Source organism: Diaphorina citri, unplaced genomic scaffold (genome assembly GCF_000475195.1).
Source record: "Diaphorina citri unplaced genomic scaffold, Diaci psyllid genome assembly version 1.1 scaffold2056, whole genome shotgun sequence".
NCBI classification, from domain to species: domain Eukaryota; kingdom Metazoa; phylum Arthropoda; class Insecta; order Hemiptera; family Psyllidae; genus Diaphorina; species Diaphorina citri.
The window spans coordinates 18,064-40,411 of record NW_007379481.1 but is presented as its reverse complement, the minus strand read 5'-3'; the positions used below and the strand labels follow the sequence as shown (position 1 = coordinate 40,411).

The following is a 22,348-nucleotide window of genomic DNA, read 5'->3' as shown; positions in this document are numbered from 1 at the left end:
TCCGCTTCGTACATTATTGTCTAAAATTCTCCTTTGAAAATATTTATCTTGTGGCAAATTTGAACGTTGCCTTGTCTGCGACTGACAAAGGAAACTTTGTCTACTGCTTAAATGTCATTGTTGTTGGTCAAGATCTTCGCCCTCGTTTGGTACTTTTCTTCTCTAAGATTGGGAAATCTGAAATAGTTTTACCTAATGCAAATCATTCAAGAACAAATTGAAAACACAAGAATGTCTCTTTTAATACCACGAAATCAAAGTTGTAATCTTATGTCTTTTAAAATAGATAAATACAAATTTGAAGAAGAAAACTCGAAATCAGATCTATGATCTATCTAAATCAAAAACTTTTTTGTTCAATAAACTAATGGTAAAATTGCAGAACTTTTTGAAGCAAAACCAAAGTTTTATTTTACAGAAAATGTGTCCTCATTTGAGGAGAAAATAAGTTGATGAAATCAACAAAATTATTTTTATATTTTTTTACTTAACAAGTTTAGATGAGTAGATTCAAATAATAAATAAAATAAATAATTTATAATATTGCTGTTTTAACTTTAAAAAATCTGACTGAAAATTTGCGAAATTTGACATTATTGAATTCACTGAATATCTAATTTCCTTAACTACCTATTTGAAAACATTTTTATTTTATTGTGAACAGACACAATACTTTTGTAAATCTTGTTCATAAAGAAAACATCCGCAAAGTGTCTGTTCAAATCTTTGAAAAGGATCGGACATAACTTTTAAAATTTGGAACTTACTAAATACCTAAAACAATGTTGAACTTCCTAAATACTCGTATATCACTATTCTTAGCTGACAACCGTTTATCAAAACCTTTATTAAACTTCGTATTTCAGAATTTCCTTCATGTTTGAAAACGGTAATTTAAATCTACTGATTAACAGACTGCTCATTTTCGTTTTCGTTAACACGAATACCTAAATATTTGAGAACATTCTCTTCAAGTTTTATGGATGCTATGTTTTTTTAAAGGCCGTTTTTTTTTCGGCCTGAGGGCCTGCGCCAGTCAGTCCAATCCTGCGTGAAATCTTGTACATCCTGGTAGTATCATGGAATGTGGATATCAAGACAGAGTTCTTACAGGAGCCGATTTTTCCATTCTTAGACTTCAACTTTGAAGGGAGAGCCGGGTATGTGGTCATCACCCCATTTGACAATGAGGAGGTACTCTCCTCTGTCACGGACGATGTATTTCACTTCGAAGTTGTTTCTGCCGGTGTGTCGGGTGAAGATTTCGTCTTTATATTTTTTTACTTAACAAGTTTAGATGAGTAGATTCAAATAATAAATAAAATAAATAATTTATAATATTGCTGTTTTAACTTTAAAAAATCTGACTGAAAATTTGCGAAATTTGACATTATTGAATTCACTGAATATCTAATTTCCTTAACTACCTATTTGAAAACATTTTTATTTTATTGTGAACAGACACAATGCTTTTGTAAATCTTGTTCATAAAGAAAACATCCGCAAAGTGTCTGTTCAAATCTTTGAAAAGGATCGGACATAACTTTTAAAATTTGGAACTTACTAAATACCTAAAACAATGTTGAACTTCCTAAATACTCGTATATCACTATTCTTAGCTGACAACCGTTTATCAAAACCTTTATTAAACTTCGTATTTCAGAATTTCCTTCACGTTTGAAAACGGTAATTTAAATCTACTGATTAACAGGCTGCTCATTTTCGTTTTCGTTAACACGAATACCTAAATATTTGAGAACATTCTCTTCAAGTTTTATGGATGCTATGTTTTTTTAAAGGCCGTTTTTTTTTCGGCCTGAGGGCCTGCGCCAGTCAGTCCAATCCTGCGTGAAATCTTGTAAGTCATCAGAAATTTGTTTTAAAAAGGCATCTACGGGTCCAGCTGGGGAAATCTGGAATACACAAAACTTCGAAATCAACTTAATTTTGACCAAACCAAGTACCTATTTTTTGCTCAAAGAGATACCCATTTTGAAGCTTTGTAATTGCATAGCTTTAGATAGAATCTTTATTACAAGTTACAATTCATGATGTTTTCTAAATCATAGTGTCATAAACCAAATTGACGGAAGGACAAAGACGGACGGAAGAATATTTCATCAAATTTGGCAGAAAATCTCTAAGGTCCAACTGTGCCGGGAGCAAAAAATAGGCATATGTTGTGATTTAGTGAAAAATAGAAGGTGGATGAACAAAACTGTAAAAACAAGAAGAAAGGGGAAGTAGATAAAGTTGATACAAGATAATCCAGGGGTAATACATATTAAACCAATTTGTCTTGTGAAGTCACTTTCCTAGCACCTTTTACTCCTTGGAAAATCGATTTTATGACTTGGAAAAGTCAGAAGATAGATTATGTATAGAATCGATGTAGATTAGATGTAAAAAATTTTGATCTATTTATTAAGAAGGTAAGTAGGTACATACACATACCTAATAAAATTTGTAGCAGATATGCGCGATGTTTGAAAGATACCTACTTTTTGCTGGAGTAGGTACCTGACTGTTTGTGTGAATTAAAGGGCCTTTTAATCTCAGAAATATTTCCATTCTACTTATTCTATTTTTCCAATATTGTTGGGTGTTTCAGCAACTAATCAATTGAGTCGGTATACCATCAGTTTTCTAAAAATAATATTGCCCTGTTCCGATTCCAATACTTTTTCTTGGTAAAACTGCAACAGCTTATCCAGATTTAGGTTAGAAAACTAACAAATTTAAAGAAGACCCCGCTAGCAAGGAAATCTGTAACAAAATAAACCCGCTTGGAGTTTAAGTGTGAAAAATAAAAACAAGGGGAGGGAAGAAAAAAAACCTACAACCATTTATCAGTGAATTAAATCTGCGCTTCTGTTGTGTCTATATAAAAATTTCCAAACAATATAGATTGGTAGGGGGGGATGACAAGATAAACAATTTATTATACTGTCTCACCCTTGTATTTAAAAGTCGCTTACGTTCTTCGCAGTAATAGAATTCATTAACAAGGATATAATTGCTTGAACAATAAGAATGAATAATAGGACCTGAAATTGGAACATCATTTGAAATGCCTGAAAATCTACTTCGATCCCCTTACCACAATGCCAACGTTGGTAAATGGGATATGGCTATTTCTCGCAAGTCAAACGATTTGAAAATTTATTGACTCGGAAGAAGGCTCGAGAATTACACTCACATTCTTTCGAATCTTTCGGTCTCTTAGGTAAAGATTAGGTACAATGGCTTCTGAGAAGTAGGTAAATACCTACAAAAGTGGGTAAGATTTTTCAAGTGAAATTAGGTAGTTTTTTTTACCTTAGAGAAAATAGATACTAAATAGGAGGGTATCTAATAGATAACGACTTTACTTTGTAAGTACTTTTCTCAAGATTTATAATATAACCACAAAAGACTTGGTTATCATTAACCAGGAAAAAATCACTTGGTAAATAGTTACCCCAGCTTTTTCCTCGTTGCCTCAGCAAAACTCTATTTAAATCAGTTTGAATTTTATTTATTCCTGGGATCGCAGATATTTAGAACGCATAAACTGGTGTTGATTCTCACTGGACAAAACTCACTAGTACCAATAAATATGACATAAAAATCCCTTGTTTTCGACCTCTAGCTTTTACTGCTCTTCTACTCAAATCCGTTGGGTATTTCTACTCTTTTCTTTCGCCCTCTCTTAACTTCCAGTCTATTCTGTTTCTCCAGTAAAGCCTTCAAAGTTTACTTCCCTTCCACACCGGACACTTTGCTAGGTCCGTCAATAGTGACCGCCAAAGTACCAGCTCCGGCATTGCAAGTGTCGACGATGAAATCGGTTTTTACACCTAAAATCGGAAGGAAATGATTTATAGATGGGGAGCTAGGAACTGAAATGCTACCTGAGACTGGCAGTAAAAATTGAGGTTCAGAATTGGGGTTAAAAATTTTAAATTGCTCTTTAAATTATTAAGAGCGATTCTGAACCCCAATTTTTACTGCCAGTCTCATGATTCTTAAGACATCTCTGGTTTTGAACCCGAGTTGTGAGTTTCTCAAAGACACCTTCGCATTCCTCAATACTTCTAGAAATCATCTTCTAAAGTTCTAAACCTTTATAAAACGTCTTCGATGATGTATAGTTCAGCCAGTGAGCTGGTACGAATAAATTTATAAAAAAAAAACTTCGTGTTCGTTACTAAATTGGCGACGAGGATGGGATGATTACAATCCTCCAAATCGGGATTCGCTGGCTGAACTAAAACATCATTCGAAACATCTAGAAGACGTGTGTTTCGTTGACTGCTAAGAATACGCTACTCACCGGATTTGATCTCTGCCAGTCCGTTTCCAGTCGCGTGGACAGCAGCAGGATCAGCCTCTCCTTTTCCGACTTTGATTCTCAACGGGGACCCTGGGATATATTTAAATCAGTTTGAATTTTATTTATTCCTGGGATCGCAGATATTTAGAACGCATAAACTGGTGTTGATTCTCACTGGACAAAACTTACTAGTACCAATAAATATGACATAAAATCCCTTGTTTTCGACCTCTAGCTTTTACTGCTCTTCTACTCAAATCCGCTGGGTATTTCTACTCTTTTCTTTCGCCCTCTCTTAACTTCCAGTCTTTTCTATTTCTCCAGTAAAGCCTTCAAAGTTTACTTCCCTTCCACACTTTCCCTCATTTGTTTTCTTTCATTCAGTTTATAGCCTTGTCTCCATGTCGCAATCATGTTCCTTGATTTCTATAAAACTATGTAGCTTTAGAGTTCAGTTACTCGTACAACTTGAGTGGCCAGAGTAAACATGATGTCACTGGTAATAATATTTTGATGAAAATATAGCTGGTATTGTTATTAAAGGACAGACTTTTTCCAACACCCACACAGGAAAATCTGTTAGCTTAGACGTTTCCCACATGGATTGTAATCGATTCGTAGGAAATTTTCTTCGAGAACGATTCGATTAGGATAAGGTCCGATATTAGGTGCTAATCGATTCCGGTGTCGCAATCATGTTCCTTGATTTCTATAAAACTATGTAGCTTTAGAGTTCAGTTACTCGTACAACTTGAGTGGCCAGAGTAAACATGTCACTGGTAATAATATTTTGATGAAAATATAGCTGGTATTGTTATTAAAGGACAGAATTTTTCCAACACCCACACAGGAAAATCTGTTAGCTTAAACGTTTCACACATGGATTGTAATCGATTCGTAGGAAATTTTCCTCGAGAACGATTCGATTAGGATAAGGTCCGATATTAGGTGCTAATCAATTCCGTCCTAAGTGCAAACTGCCTTACCAGCCCCAAAATTCTACCACTCACCTGCATCTCTGGTGTCAACCGTGAACGGATTCTCCTCATGTGTTTTTCCTTCAGTCAGAGACTGTCCAAAGACTTTGACCTTCTTCGCGTCTCCAACTTCCCTCTCCCCCACATTGATTTTGAACGGCGAATTCTTAATATGTACACCCATCTTCTTGACGGACACTAAATGGCTTCCAACCTCACGGGGCGTGAAGGAAATTCCGAGGTTTCCGTTGGGGATTTTCTTCAGGAAGCAAGGCTCTTCGAGACCGCTCGGGGCTTGGATGGACGCGTTCAAGGAACGGATGTCAGAGTCGGAGACTTTGCCGGGAAACGAAACCTCGCTGCAGGACCCGACGGAGATTTGGTTTCTCTTCCTGCCCTCGCCTGGAAATGAAAGGTACATTTTGATATTACTGTTTCTTATTTATTTTTGGCTACGAGTGAGTATCACACTCAGCTTGTACGCCGGAGGTCGCGATTTCGATTCCCGGCGGGGCCGAGGTTTTTTTCGGCTCTGTGCTTGGAGTTCAGGGTGCACTTAGCCTCGTGAGGACAATTTAGTAGCTATTTTCATCGAGTAGTGACCAGTGGCGGCATTACTAGTGTAAAAAGATTATTGAAATGTGGAAATTAATTGCAAAGAAGGCACTTAGTAATGCTGTGATATCCACAAAAGTTGTGAAAAGGTTCCGCTTTAACATAAATAAATTCACGATTTGATTATTTACCTGTGATTTTCGCCAGATACGGACTGCCCTTGATGTGTTTCTCTCCAAACTTGACGGCAATCTTGTACTCTCCAGGTGCCGTCGGTAGGTAAGAGACGGCAACAGTACCATCTTTGTTGTCGTGGTAGGTGATTTCCGCTTTACTTGGCCCTTCGACGGCCATAGACAGGCCTCCTGTGGAAAGTGATTTGAAGAAAATTCAGATGTTTCAAACTGACAAACGAATTGACAAATCGATTTGTTTGAACATAATTTTTTTTCTTCGTATTTTGAATCCTATCCAATGATACAGATATCTCTTTACTTATTTCAAAACTAATATTGTATACCTACGAAAAAAATGTTTTCGAATGTAAAAATAAATTTAAAATGCACTTGGATATGAAATTAAATTGACATAGGCGGGAGTGTAAAGTGGCTTGTGAATAACCAGGTGTGAAATAATAATTTTTCCGACGCGCTTTTCTGCGCCGCGCCGCCCTTAAGCCTTCTAGGAAGTGTTCAAAAACCTCCGTTAATCAAATCTCAGATATTAGCTTGCACGTTGTGCACGTGCACAAGAGCACGTACACATTTGAAACCCAAAGAAAAATAAAGAGTTCAAATCTCTCTTTGGGAAAATCGATGACAAAGAAAGAAAGAAACAAAAAAAGCTAAATCCTCAAAATCCATTTGTGCCTGAAAAAGCAACTTGTTCAAAACAAGTCGGTAGATAACCAGAGATGGAAGCACGTACACATTTGAAACCCAAAGAAAAATAAAGAGTTCAAATCTCTCTTTGGGAAAATCGATGACAAAGAAAGAAACAAAAAAAGCTAAATCCTCGAAATCCATTTGTGCCTGAAAAAGCAACTTGTTCAAAACAAGTCGGTAGATAACTTACCATACTTTTGAAAAACAGAAAATCTAAAGCGAAGTAATTTGGAGTTTTGTCATCCAGGTTTAAATTTAAAACCATATCTACGGATAGAAAAAGATCCACAGGTAAAAGGACTATCACGCCAAAAGAGGGCAAACGAACTTCAGAGTGGGGGGAGAATCCGACAGGACCTATCTACATTAGGCTGCTCGAAATATGGAGGAGGAGGAGGAGAAGAAGAAGAAGAAGAAGGAAGAAGAAGAAGGAGAAGAAGATCGACGGCCATAGACAGGCCTCCTGTGGAAAGTGATTTGAAGAAAATTCAGATGTTTCAAACTGACAAACGAATTGACAAATCGATTTAGTGCAAACATAACCTTCCGGAAACGAAATCGATTCCGATGGTACGCCATTTTGGATTTCCTGTGGTTCAGTAAAGGACTATCACACCAAAAGAGGGCAAACGAACTTCAGAGTGGGGGGAGAATCCGACAGGACCTATCTACATTAGGCTGCTCGAAATAAGGAGGAGGAGGAGGAGAAGATGAAGAAGAAGGAGAAGAAGAAGAAGGAAGAAGAAGAAGAAGGTCCAAACGTTAAACTCGCAGGGTTGGTTTTGCTCTCCCCTTTCCAGACCGGGACCTCCAGCGTGTACCCTGTGAGCCCCACCGTCCCTTAGTGGACCTACCGTGAACTGGAATGGGGATCCTGGAAATGGGATAAGAGAAATTTATAGAGTATAGAAATACATTTCAAATCCAGTGATTCTGACAAGGTTTCCGTTATATTACGTCGTGTTGGGGCGTTATATTGCGTCGTGTTGACACATCCACTAAAAGTAGATTTAACCCACCTTTTAGGTCTGTTTGCCCCTACACCCAAGCCTCAGAGTGGGCTTTTTGTGTACGGAGTTAAAGAAGAAGGAGAAGAAGAAGAAGGAAGAAGAAGAAGCTATTCAATTACCTGCGCCCGCTCCTTTGGTAGAAATAGTGAACAAACATGGTTCTCCAGAAACTCCAGAGATCAAACCGGGTCCGTAAGCAGTAACATAACCAGAGGGAATTGAATCTACGTACAGTTTAAATGGTGAACCTGGGAAAACAAAACAATGGGGTTGGTATTTTAGAATGAAAATTAGAAAACCAAGAAATGCGAGTAAGTTTTTCTAAAGGAAGGCCCAAGATCAGTGTATTCTTTGGACAGAATCTTCAAGAATTAAAGATATAGGTAGAGATAGTATGGAGAGTTTAAGCAGATTTTCAAACGTTGTTTTCAAATATGTTTTCACAAGTTAGACAGAAGATGTTTGCAAAGTGTTAATCAGTGTTTAGTACGGAGGGTAACTTATGTTAGAAATAAACAATGTCGCAATGTTATGTTATTTAATTGTGCGAAAACACACAATTCTCTGTTTTTCCTCAAATTTTGCTTTTTACCTGCCATGTAAGCCATAGTTCATTTTGTAAATTGAAGAGCAAATATTGAAATATTTCAACCGCATAGATTGTTTTACTTAAAACACAAAAAATATCATGATAAAATTTTAGCTTTAATGTCTCTCTCGTCATATTATCACGAACACAGATTTATAAAAATACATCTAAGATGTTTATCAGACGTCGTCGCGGCTTCTAAAGAAAACGCCATCAGCGAATCTTATTTTAGACGCATGAAAATAAAAATGAATTTATTTTATATCTGTTTTACAAATGTGTGTTTGTATCACATTTTTCTCTCTCCAACGTTTAAACATCTAAGATTGTATCATTTTTAATGTGTTTTGAGTATTGTATAAATACAAAATTGTGCACAAGGCGTTTTGTTCGTATTCAACACAGCTCATAGGGGCATGAAATATTAGGTGCTATTCAATGAAAATGTCGTTTGTTACTTTGTTACAACATGCTCTCCTTACATAACTTTGTATGTTATAAGTTTTTGTAGGCCGGTTTATACAAAAAGTACCAACATTACTTTAGGTAGGTACTGTGAAAATAGTATTCACTATCGATCTCAGAACTTATGAACAATAATAGACCTCGCTTAATTTCATAATGTCAGTCAATCTGCAGACTGGACCTCAACTTATTACTAAAGAAAATGGATATTTTTTCAATCTGTTATTTGGATTTTTAAGTCATCCTCATTATTCTTTTGATTGTTTTCCTCGCATACCTATAGGTAAAATTAAATGTCACATCCCTTTGAAAATATTCGTTATACCTAATTATGTAGATAAAATAAGTAATGGGAACTCCTCACATTATTATAAACATCTACGTTAGCTTTTAGATAAAAGAACTAGCCTCGAAAAACAAAAGATCAAAAACATTAAGACCTAATTATGCTTAATATAAAAGAAACATGAAAATTTTAATTGGGGGAAAATATTTAAAGCACGTACGCGGTTTTTGTTTGCGTTGTACAAAATTTCAAGGCGTTTTAACCACATTCATATGTTATTATGTTAAATTACTGCGCTGATGATAATTCTTCATGAAATCTTGTAAGAAACATTATAATATTACCTGTATACATATGAGTAATGAGCCCTTTCAGAAGAGACAATGTTTGAAGGTCTCTCAATTGAAGACTTGGATGCAAGAAGGGCTTAACCCTGCTTGGCCCTTTTGGGTAAAATGCCTTTTTCAATGCGGAAAGTTATTAAAAATCAATATTGAAAAAAAAAAAATCAAAAATTTCCCCACTTTTCAATGAAAATCAAAAACTTTAAATATACTTGAGAACTTTAATCTCTCTAAAGTTGCTCATTCTTACATTGTTTAGTTAATATTTGTTGTATTGCAAAAGAAACAATCAAAATGGCAATTTAGCTAATTGAGCTAATATTGCCTTCTCTTGAAGTTTATCTACCTTAATGCTGTCTTCTGCAAGAAGTTCAGCAGCAGTTTGATTGGTTCTGACAAAAACCTAATGCATCCTTAAGGGACGCGTCCTCCTTAACACATTAGTGGGATGTCTTTAAGGGACACATTAGTAGATTTCGTCGCATGGTCCTTTGGGTCCGTGGATTCCAACGTAGAGAATGTTGTTGCCTGAAACAAAACAAACAAACATGAACCTCAAGAACATTATTGTTTGCATGGGCAGTATCAAAGTTAATGGAATGGTACTTTGATATCAGCCAATAGAAATGTAAACCGTCACCTTGAAAATTCAAAAAATCAAATCAAACTTTTGTTGGCAATCAAAATGGGCAAAATTTTTGCACCATTTGATTTAAAATTTCGCAGTCATTTAGTGTTTTGTGTTCCGGAAGAAAAAGAGAGAGTTTATAAAAATAGACCTTTACCTTAATTGCAACAATGCAAGGAGTTCTCGCATTCTGATTGGTTCTTTCATTTTGGGTCGATGACTCCTTGCTGCCATATTCATCTGGAAAATTATGTACTAGAATCACTTACCAGCGTCTTGACAATGGATAGTGAACATGTTCTGTTTCTGTGCATACGCCTTCTTCAGTCCCATTCCTTTGCAGGTGACTTTGGAGGCGTCCGATTTGAAGATGGGTATGACAGGACCTTGGGTTTTGTTCTTGGCGACCTTTTGCACTGTTTCCACCGTCACCGAAGAGGTTTCCTGGCCTCCTCTCTCACCAAGGTCCTTGCCTGAAATTTTGACAATTTTTGAAATGTGTATAAGAGGAAATTCGACAAATAATTTTCCTTTTTAGAACAAAAGTCTTAAAATTTCCCAATGATTTCCTTTCGAGAACAATTTGCACTGTTTCCACCGTCACCGAAGAGGTTTCCTGGCCTCCTCTCTCACCAAGGTCCTTGCCTGAAATTTTGACAATTTTTGAAATTTGTATAAAAGGAATTTCGAATTTTGAAAATTTTGAAATTTGTATAAGCAGGAATTTCGACAAATAATTTTCCTTTTTAAAACAAAAGTCTTAAAATTTCCAAATGATTTCCTTTTGAGAACAAAAGTCTGAAAAGTATCTATGTAAGTATAATGCGTAAACATTTCAGCACAAAGTCACCTCGGAATTTACAACCTTTTGTAGTTAACCCTTAAGGAGTGTCCACACTTAGTCGACCCCATCGACCGACGAGGTAAAGAGGTGAATCTTTATTGTTATCGATCGACGGCATCGACTATGTGTGGACCCAGCTTTAGAGCTCCATTATTATGTGTCAATTACTCAAACAATTAGGGATAGAATTCCATTCTTTGGGTGGGATGGAACCCACGCCCTCCTGTTTACTCACCAGTACATTTGACCTTGAACGGAGAGCCCACAATATGATAACCATTGTATTTCAAGCTGACATAGTAGTCTCCAGGCACCAAAGGCGTGTAGCGGACTTTGTATCCTTCTTCAACTTCGGTACAATCCATGGACACTTTGCTAGGTCCGTCAATAGTGACCGCCAAAGTACCAGCTCCGGCATTGCAAGTGTCGACGATGAAATCGGTTTTTACACCTGAAATCAAACGAAGGAAATGATGGTAATTGTTCAGAAGTCACGTCAAAATTGCTACAAAAAGGAGCTATCACAAATGAGCTGTGACCAGTGTTATTATAGGTTAGGTTAAACGCAATTTGAGCAGTGACCAGCTAACCAGTGTTATTACAGGGATGATTTATAGATGGGGAGCTAGGACCTGAAATGCTACGTGGTAATTATGAGACTGGCAGTAAAAATTGGGGTTCAGAATTGCTTTTAAAATTATTAAGAGCAATTCTGATCCCCTATTTTTACTGCCAGTCTCCTAATTCTGAAGACATCTTCTACATTTTTTAGAAGATGCCTTCTGGTTTTGTAGAAGACTCGACTTTTGTCACTTGTGAGTTTCTCAAAGATACCTTCGAGTTGTTCAATGCCTATAGAAATCATCTTCTAAACCTCTATAAAACGTCCCCGAAACATCTAGAAAGACCTTGTTTAGACTGCATCAGGAGTAAAGGGACTTTTCAGTCTCATTCTGGGAGTATAAACAGGGTATATTCTATTCTACTCCAGAAGACGTGTGTTTCGTTAACTGCTAAGAATACGCTACTCACCGGATTTGATCTCTGCCAATCCGTTTCCAGTCGCGTGGACTGCAGCAGGATCAGCCTCTCCTTTTCCGACTTTGATTCTCAACGGGGACCCTGGGATGTGCACGCCATTGAATTTGATGTGGATGTTATGGATACCATTCTCTCGGGGCATGAATCTGATGGAGTAGTTGTCACCATCGATGGGCTGAATGAAGCAGTCGTCTTCAGTTCCTGATGGAGAAATGACCTAAAAACGGACGAGAAGGTAATTTATCTTGTAGTGGGTTCATGGATGGAATACTTTAAAGTTCATTAATCCGTATATTTAAGTTCATGAAAATCCTCCCAAAACCGACACCGTGACACGGAAAGTCAGTAAGTAGTTCATAAATATATTGTATAGTGGACTCAAAACCTTTAGTTCATTGGCTCTTTATTCCCCACTTTTAAAATATGCAAGAAAATCACACCCCATATAAGTCTCCATCTTCATCCTGAAAGAAATCTACTGAAATCGCGCCCAAATTTACACTACTGGATAATTGAGGGAGGAAAATAATTTGAAATCGCCATTTTGACTATTACATCTCGTTATTGACATTTTGAAGAAAATATACGTAAATAAACTGTTGAAAAAAAAAAGGGGGAAATAAATTGTTTTCAATGATCAGTGAAGTTTTCTTCCAACAAAAGAGATGTGTATTTTCTTTTCCTTTGTATTTAGACTGCTATTAGGACCTCATTCATTTTTAGCCAGTTTTCACTTTATGGAAATGAGAAAAGCTTTTATTTGATTGGTTAAATAGGTACTCTTCTTTTCATATTGGAACTTGGTTTGAACTAATCCAGCTCTTGTTTTGATTACCAAACTTACTTTGGCATCCAAAGCTCCTACTGCTCCGTTTTTCCTCACAAGGAATTGAGTTGGTTTATCAGCCATGACAACACCCTGAGGGAATTGGGCGATTTCCAATTTGTGGGCATCTCCCATGGCGGGCGATACGAAGAGTTTGTAGGGAGAGTCGGGAATATGCTGGTCGTTGAATTTGATTCCAACTCTGTATTCACCTGAAATGGATTTGTATAAAATAGTGAAGTTCTAGCAGGAAAAATACTTTGACAAATTGGGTCTCTTTTCGGCAACTATATTTATGTTAAAGAGAGGAGTAGAACACTTGTGGCCGAGACCACAATCTGACATTAAAATTATTTAAGTTAATCAACCAATCAGACTGAAACTAAAAATTAACTCAGTTTGTTGTCTTAACTAGGTATTAAACAAAGCCTAGCTTACTTGGTTGCCTTTCAAATTGCACAATCATTATTAAGGCGGTCTCTTCTTGATCCCTTGTGTGCCGCGTCCATTTTTGTTTAGGACTATTGCACTGAAATCATTATTGGGCAAATCGTGCTTATTTTGTTCAGCTAATAATTCACCTGAAATGGATTTGTATAAAATAGTGAAGTTCTAGCAGGAAAAATACTTTGACAAATTGGGTCTCTTTTCGGCAACTATATTAATTTATGTTAAAGAGAGGAATAGAACACTTGTGGCCGAGACCACAATTTGACATTAAAATTATTTAAGTTAACCAACCAATCAGACTGAAACTAAAAATTAACTCAGTTTGTGGTCTTAACTAGGTATTAAACAAAGCCTAGCTTACTTGGTTGCCGCTCAACTTACACAATCATTATTAAGGTGGTCTCTTCTTGATCCCTTGTGTGCCGCGTCCATTTTTATTTCGGACTATTGCACTGAAATCATTATTTAGTAATTCGTGCTATACTTTATTGAGCTTATGAAGTAATAATTTTACTATCGACAGATTCGACAGCAATAAAGATCTAACTTACCAGGCTCCGCCACAACATAGCTGACGTAGCAGGATCCATCTTTTCTGTCCTTGAAGTCGATCTCAGCCTTGCTTGGTCCCTCCACGGAAATGGCCAGAGATCCTGCTCCAGCTTCCCGGGTCCAAACGTTAAACTCGCAGGGTTGGTTTTGCTCTCCCCTTTCCAGACCGGGACCTCCAGCGTGTACCCTGTGAGCCCCACCGTCCCTCAGTGGACCTACCGTGAACTGGAATGGGGATCCTGGAAATGGGATAAGTGAAATTTATAGAGTATAGAAATACATAATTTCAAATCCAGTGATTCTGACAAGGTTTCTGTTATATTACGTCGTGTTGGGGCGTTATATTGCGTCGTGTTGACACATCCACTAAAAGTAGATTTAACCCACTTTTAGGGCTGTTTGCCCCTACACCCAAGCCTCAGAGTGGGCTTTTTGTGTACGGAGTTCAGCTGACCCACTAAAAGTAAGTTGGAACTTCATTAATTCATTTTTACTTCGTCATCCCTTTCTGCTCTTATTTTGTCTAAGAAAACTTGGTATTTTTTTGCACATCCACTGAAAATATCGATCCTCCCCACTCCCTTTTTTTTTTTTTCTTTCATCTCCAAGATAAGTTTAGTAAGTTAACATGAACAGTGCAATAGTCCTAAATTAAAATGGACGCGGCACACAAGGGATCAGGAAGAGACCGCCTTAACATAATAATAATAAGTTAACATGAAAGACAATGTATAGTGTGCAATATTTACAATATAAAAGCCTCATTAGTAAAATTAGAAGTGTACTTTTCTCCAAATTTCCAATTATTCAAGCACATTTCAGCTCCACGGAGATTTAGGATTAGTGATAGACACAATACTTTTGTAAATCTTGTTCATAAAGAAAACATCCGCAAAGTGTCTGTTCAAATCTTTGAAAAGGATCGGACATAACTTTAAAATTTGTAACTTACTAAATACCTACCTAAAACAATGTTGAACTTCCTAAATATATCACTATTCTCAGCTGACAACCGTTTATCAAACCCTTTATTAAACTTCGTATTTCAGAATTTCCTTCATGTTTGAAAACGGTAATTTAAATCTACTGATTAACAGACTGCTCATTTTCGTTTTCGTTAACACGAATACCTAAATATTTGAGAACATTCTCTTCAAGTTTTATGGATGCTATGTTTTTTTAAAGGCCGTTTTTTTTCGGCCTGAGGGCCTGCGCCAGTCAGTCCAATCCTGCGTGAAATCTTGTACATATGGAATTGTAAATACTTTTCCATACTTTGGTGATTTAGGGCACCGATGGGGAATATCGGACCACTCGACGAAATCCTTTCTAGGGCAACCTAGGGGATCCCAATCTTGAGAGGACCTACCTGGGATATGGATGTCCTTGTATCTGACAGACACCGTATGCACTCCCAATTCCTTGGGTACAAAGTGAACCGCGTACAACCCATCTTCAACTTCATTGATCTCGGCATCTTCAGTGACACCTCCAGGCGATGTGACGGTGGCTGACAGATCGAAAGCAGTGATTCCTGGAGACGAAGAAATTGTACAGGAATGAAAATGTCATGTCTGACTACTTCTTGGTCGATCTAAACTTGTGCTACCTTGTCTTGGACTTTATTTATAGCTACTGTTAGTTGCATAGGGGATTAAAGCAAAGAATCTAAAAATAAACGTGTCGCTATATAACCTTCCGCTTCGTACATTATTGTCTAAAATTCTCCTTTTGAAAATATTTATCTTGTGGCAAATTTGAACGTTGCTTAAATGTCATTGTTGTTGGTCAAGATCTTCGCCCTCGTTTGGTACTTTTCTTCTCTAGGATTGGGAAATCTGGATATGGAATTGTAAATACTTTTCCATACTTTGGTGATTTAGGGCACCGATGGGGAATATCGGACCACTCGACGAAATCCTTTCTAGGGGATCCCAATCTTGAGAGCACCTACCTGGGATATGGATGTCCTTGTATCTGACAGACACCGTATGCACTCCCAATTCCTTGGGTACGAAGTGAACCGCGTACAACCCATCTTCAACTTCATTGATCTCGGCATCTTCAGTGACACCTCCAGGTGATGTGACGGTGGCTGACAGATCGAAAGCAGTGATTCCTGGAGACGAAGAAATTGTACAGGAATGAAAATGTCATCATGTCTGACTACTTCTTGGTCGATTTAAATCGTTCATATGTTCTCTAGAAAAGTTACCTACATGTTTTACATATTATGGGCTGAAGCATCTCAGAACTTCTTACCTATCATACCATACCAGAACCATGAGGCTGATTCAATTGTTTGAATGGGAATTTCCTACCCAACCATTCCTGAAAGAGATGATGTAGCAGCAAACTAACTCCTGAGATCATCATTTGACTATAATTATTAATTAAACATGTATTGTACCCATTATATTATGTACTTTATTGTATGTATTGATTATGCCAAATGAATGAAAATTTGAAAATTGAATTGAAAAAAATTAATGTAAGTTTACCTGGCATTTTGAACGTTAGTTTACAAGTGCTGCCCACTTCGGTCACAGGCACAGCTTCCCGCTGTCGTTGAATTTTCTCCCGCTGTCTGTTGCTTCCCTCTCCGACGATTTTGGCAGTGAACGGCGATCCTTCAACATGGTGGTCAGCGAACTTCAAGTTGATAATGTAGTAGCCGGGTTCCGTCGGTCGGTAGGAAATGTTGAGAGATCCGTCGGCGTTGTCCTTGCACTGGATTTCCGCTTTGCTCGGTCCCTCGATTGAGAGGGACAAACCGCCATATCCTGTGAAATAAAGAATCAGTTACTTAAGATGTAAGATATTTTTCTGGGTGCCCACAAGGGACTTTTAAACCCCAATCCTTCCAATACCGTGAGGTAGGTGCCTTTCCTATCTCACGGAGACAGAAAGTAAGTAAGTAAGTAATGAAAATATGTACTTAAAGTCGAAATTATGCACGAATTCTATGTGACGCACTGAAAAAGTCTTTAGCTTCTTTTATTTCTTTGTTTACCTAAGCCTGAAATTTAGGTATAGAATTTATAATAGGCTGCCTCACCTATAAATACAATGTTCTGAAAAGTTAAGTTCAGTTTTATTTCTCAACATTGAAAGTCTTTTTGTGTTTGAAATTTAGTTCTCAAAGCTCGGAACTTCAAATTAGTCTTTTTAGAAAGGAAAAGGTGTCTTTCTTTTTCCTTCCCTTTTTATTAGGACACAGGAGACTTGGAAAACCAGACGTAAAACTAAGGGAGCTTCCCAAAGAATTATACATTATTTAAAACGAATGAAAAAGGCAGAATTTTGTTTACTGCTCCTCTGAGGCATTGTTTCGGTCATTTGTATCTTTATTAGTCAACAAAGGGGGAGCGAATTCTCTCTGAATTATTTTTATTTAAATCAATCTTGTAAGAAACATTATAATATTACCTGTATACATATGAGTAATGAGCCCTTTCAGAAGAGACAATGTTTGAAGGTCTCTCAATTTAAGACTTGGATGCAAGAAGGGCTTAACCCTGCTTGGCCCTTTTGGGTAAAATGCCTTTTTCAATGCGGAGAGTTGTTAAAAATCAATATTGAAAAAAAAAAATCGTAAAATTTCCCCACTTTTCAATGAAAATCAAAAATTTTAAAGATACTTGAGATCTTTAATCTCTCTAAAGTTGCTCATTCTTACATTGTTTAGCTAATATTTGTTTTAGTGCAAAAGAAACAATCAAAATGGGAATTTAGCTAGTTTAGCTAATATTGCCTTCTCTTGAAGTTTAGCTACCTTAATGCTGCCTTCTGCAAGAAGTTCAGCAGCAGTTTGATTGGTTCTGACAAAAACCTAATGCGTCCTTAAGGGACGCGTCCTCCTTAACACATTAGTGGGATGTCTTTAAGGGACACATTAGCTTTTTGTCTTTGGCTGGTAGACCTAGAGCCGAAATTTAATGGTGAACCTGGGAAAACAAAACAATGGGGTTGGTATTTTAGAATGAAAATTAGAAAACCAAGAAATGCGAGTAAGTTTTTCTAAATGAAGGCCCAAGATCAGTGTATTCTTTGGACAGAATCTTCAAGAATTAAAGATATAGGTAGAGATAGTATGGAGACTTTGGAGAGTTTAAGCAGATTTTCAAACGTTGTTTTCAAATATGTTTTCATAAGTTAGACAGAAGATGTTTGCAGTAGCCTACTGCTGGAGTAAAGGGACTTTTCAGTCCTATGCGAGCAGTATAAATAAGCATTATTATTATTATTATTATTATTATTATTAGCTTTTTGTCTTTGGCTGGTAGACCTAGAGCCGAAATTCCACCTACCTTGAACATGGTCTCCGTTGAACTTGAGGGCCAACTCATGAAGTCCCTCTTCCCTAGGGTCGTAATGCAGGGACACGGTACCATCATGGTTGTCTTCAATCACTGGCTTATCTACATTTCCGGAGGGCATTTTGGTGAAAGCTGAAAATAGAAGAGAAAATTAAATGTAAATAAAGTAAAAGATACCACAACATAGTTCTAAGTTATCTAGGTAGACTGCTGTGGTAAAGGGACTTTTCAGTCCTATTCGGGCAAGATAAATCAGAAAAGAACCATTCATAAGGGGAATTGCCTTATGGATAGTTCTTTTCTGCTTAAGGTAAAGGGACTTTTCAGTCCTATTCGGGCAAGATAAAGCAGAAAAGAACCATCCATAAGGGGAATTGCCTTATGGATAGTTCTTTTCTGCTTAATGTTGTTGTTGTTGTTGTTGTTGTTGTTGTTGTAGCGGCTTTAGCTTTCGCCGAATGGCGATAGTAGAAAAAGAAAAAATGTCTTTTTGTATCTGCTATACACCGGGGTGATGGTCTCTAGCTCCATGTTAAATTGGCTGGCTCATCCTGAACCGCAGTCAACCATCGTGAGGACTTGTGCTTGGTCTTTAAAGGTGTATTCTATTCTAACTGCTTTCTATTCTATTCTATGTCCTTCTTCTTAATGCTGTCCAAACACTCCAAAATCCAAGCACATGGCCAGAAAACTTCAAATCTGGCGGGAACTAAACCCTAGTCCTCCGGAGTGCAAGTTAGGTAACACACCGAGGTTGTATTCAATAAAATTATTATTAGAAGGTAATACCTACCAGGCGGAAAATTGGCTAAACTATAAATAAATATAAAAGTACCTAGGTCCTAGATATTCACTAATCAATGTATTACAATCAAACCTGGATATAGGAGAATTGAAAGAGACAAATAATTGCTCGGTACCTTAATTTTTGGACCAAAAACTTCCATGTAAAATAAACACCTCTATTTAGGAAGCAGGTTTTTATTTTACACGAGATCCTGTTTAGACTACCGGGGTAAAGAGACTTTTCCGTTCTATTAGGGCAAGCTAAATAAATTACACTAAGAGAAGCAGGTTTTTATTTTACACGAGATCCTGTTTAGACTACCGGGGTAAAGAGACTTTTCCGTTCTATTAGGGCAAGCTAAATAAATTTTACACTGAGGAAAAAACTAGGGGGCCGGAAACCCAATCGAGTGACTGAATTCCGGCACTCTAATATTGAACTCTATATCAGGAAGCTTGACACTAAGTATAAATACTATAATATAGCATTCTAACAACCTAAATCAGGAGAAGTAACCCAATAATAGTAGAGTTCTTCCACCCCAACTTGTGTCACCCTATGACTATTTTTTTCCCCAATGTGGGAACTTTAAATTAGAGAAACTTTCTATAAGAGAAGATCTCTTGGATTCTCTTACATCCAGGTTCAACTGTATCATAATTACGAGGGGAAAAACACGCGTTTTTATGCGCTGTCTTTTCGTAAAGGTAAGGGGTGGGATTTGAACGTAGGCCAAAATGTTCAAAGTTATAATTCCCGTATGTGATAATTTCACGAAACAGGAAACTATTAAATTCCTGGTTGTGACCATTTGTGTGTCCTCCCCTACTTTCAGTAGCGTGAAAAGGGGGTGATTGGAGGTGTAAAAGAAGCGTATTGTGAGGGTGTTTATGTGTTCAAATTGAAGGAAAGAACTGTATTGTTTTTAGCTAAATTTCCTTTTTGACTTTAAAGACATTTTTGGTTTTCAATTTTTTCACGCTTTTCGAGTGAAATTTCTACCCTTTTTAGCTCATCCTTCCTTTTTATTCAGTTGTTGATATATGTATTGGTATGCAATTGAATATTTTAGCATTTAGTCTTTCCTTAAATTAGGTTCAGCTACAATAAAGAACTTACTTTTCTTTTCCGTGTTCGTCTTCGCTCTACTAACTTTTCAGATTTTTTTCTAATATCTCCTAAGAGTTCTGCCCACGCAAATATCTCTACGCCACTGCTGAAATTTGAAGTGGAATTCAGCCTATAAAATGGTTCTAATTATAACTATTTGCCCAGTGAAAATATTATAATAATATTTATTCGGAATTCAGAGCGATATAAACTTTTATTAATTGTCTGAAACTCTCATTATGATTTTTTTTTTCTTCTATTAATTTGATTTATATTTTTCTCTGGCCGTTATGCCTCTATGATTTTGAACTCTTTTTGATAGGTAGAAAATATGATTTCTATACGTCTCATCATTCAAATTACATGCGCGTGTATTTCGTTGGAGATAATTATTATCATTAAATAATAAATAGACAATGATGATGTCCTCTCGGTCACCCTATTGGGCAGGACAAAAAGGTCACTCTAAAGGCCTTTACAGCTAGGTATAAAATTACAGAATGGAACCTACGAACTCCAGCTTACCAGAACTACAGCTATAGAGAGTCAATTCTGTGCCAGTCAACCAACAGTTTCTTTTTCTTTTTATTCTTCTTCTTTTTCTTCTTCTTAGCTTAGGGATTATTTTTTATATAATTTGTTTTGTTGAAAATATAATAACCTTGTTCAGTTCAGTTCTTCTTCTTTTTCTTCTTCTTGTTCTTCTTCTTGTTCTTCTTCTCTTCCTCCTCCTCCTCCTCCAGAAGTTTTTTAATTGCCTATCGTATCATCCAGGTATATTCAAAGAACACTTGTAGTTTCCCTCTGTAAATAACGTTCAATAAAAAAAAAGAACACTTGAAATCGTGCCGAAATGATGAAAAGTATCAAAGTCAGTCAAGTGTGATGACAGGTTATTATGTGTTTGGTGGGGGGCCCAAATATTAAAGTATTTTGCCGAAAACATGAAAAACCGACAGATCCCTGGCAAGAGCTCAAGAAAACAACAATAAGTAATGAGTACAATGAACAAATAACACCGGGTATTTTGCCGAAAACATGAAAAACCGACAGATCCCTGGCAAGAGCTCAAGAAAACAACAATAAGTAATGAGTACAATGAACAAATAATACTCGAATAATTGTTCCCGTGTAAACAATATAAGTAGTTGGATTTTGTTTCGTGTTATTACTTACACTTTGTTTTTTCACCTGTACTTACATTAGGTATACGTATCATAATATTTAATAGCTACAGAGGTACAATAATTATGACTTATTTGTCTAATTGAGAAAAGAGAGGAAATAATTGGCATAGAGAGGAAATAATAAAAGTAATTAAGCTCTTGCCAGAGATCTGTCTAATTGGGAATCCAAGAAGCCTACAAAACTGGCTATAAGGTATCTTTTTTTTTTGTAAGGATGTTTTTTCACCTGTACTTACATTAGGTATACGTATCATAATATTTAATAGCTACAGAGGTACAATAATTATGACTTATTTGTCTAATCGAGAAAAGAGAGGAAATAATTGGCATAGAGAGGAAATAATAAAAGTAATCAAGCTCTTGCCAGAGATCTGTCTAATTGGGAATCCAAGAAGCCTACAAAACTGGCTATAAGGAATCTTTTTTTTTTGTAAGGAATTGGTCAAATTATCAATAGGTTCTATTCTTCTCCTACTCTCAGTCCATATTTAAAATAATAATAATAAAAATAATACGATACTCTCTTACATATTAAAAAACTTCGTGCGATTTGTGTTATTATGTCACAACTTTGGTGCTCACTGCAGCATTGTAGGATTTTCCCAATATCCCAATAATCCTAAAATCCAATGTTTACCATGCTGGCACCGGTCGCTATGCGCATTTATATGTCATAGCTACTCATTTTCCTCACGAGGCTGAGTGGGCTCCTCAACAGCCAGTCACGGAATCAATCATTTGGATGATACAAATTTCTTAACCCCGCCGGGAATCGAACCCGGGTCTCCCGCGTGCAAGGCGAACGCAGTGACCACTACGCCATGGGAGCTGACAAAATGCATAAATAAAAAAAGACAAATAAAAAATGTATCTCGAATATTGTGTTAAAGTCAACAATCTAAAAGATGATACATGAATCATCTTGCTTCAATCAAAACTTGACAGATCGCTACAAGATTAGTTCATTTCGATCAAAATAAATTTATAGAAGTTGTTCATTCATTTTTGAGTAGATAATGAAAAGAAGACTTGGATAAACCTTGAACTTGTAGGTTATTAGAAACTATGGAAACACGAGTAAAAGCTAGGTATTAGTGTGAGTTCCGTTACAAATAGATGACTCTTTATAGAGAAAGTGTTTACAAAATTAAATGGGAAAACAGATAGGTTGTTGGTATA

The 22,348-nt window shown here is 36.7% G+C and overlaps 1 protein-coding gene across 1 annotated transcript; it reads right to left on the bottom strand.

Moving 5' to 3' along the window:
• Window positions 1-969: 969 nt before the first annotated feature.
• LOC103518042 (filamin-A) lies at window positions 970-18,217 on the bottom strand (the record flags this gene model as incomplete). Its single annotated transcript, XM_026829950.1, has 10 exons — window positions 970-1,263; window positions 9,901-9,953; window positions 10,323-10,526; window positions 11,133-11,348; window positions 11,930-12,155; window positions 12,783-12,976; window positions 13,766-14,005; window positions 15,721-15,885; window positions 16,268-16,549; window positions 18,077-18,217. Coding segments are annotated over 10 exons (1,853 nt in total), but the record flags the coding sequence as incomplete, so codon positions are not given.
• Between the last annotated feature and the right edge of the window lie 4,131 nt (window positions 18,218-22,348).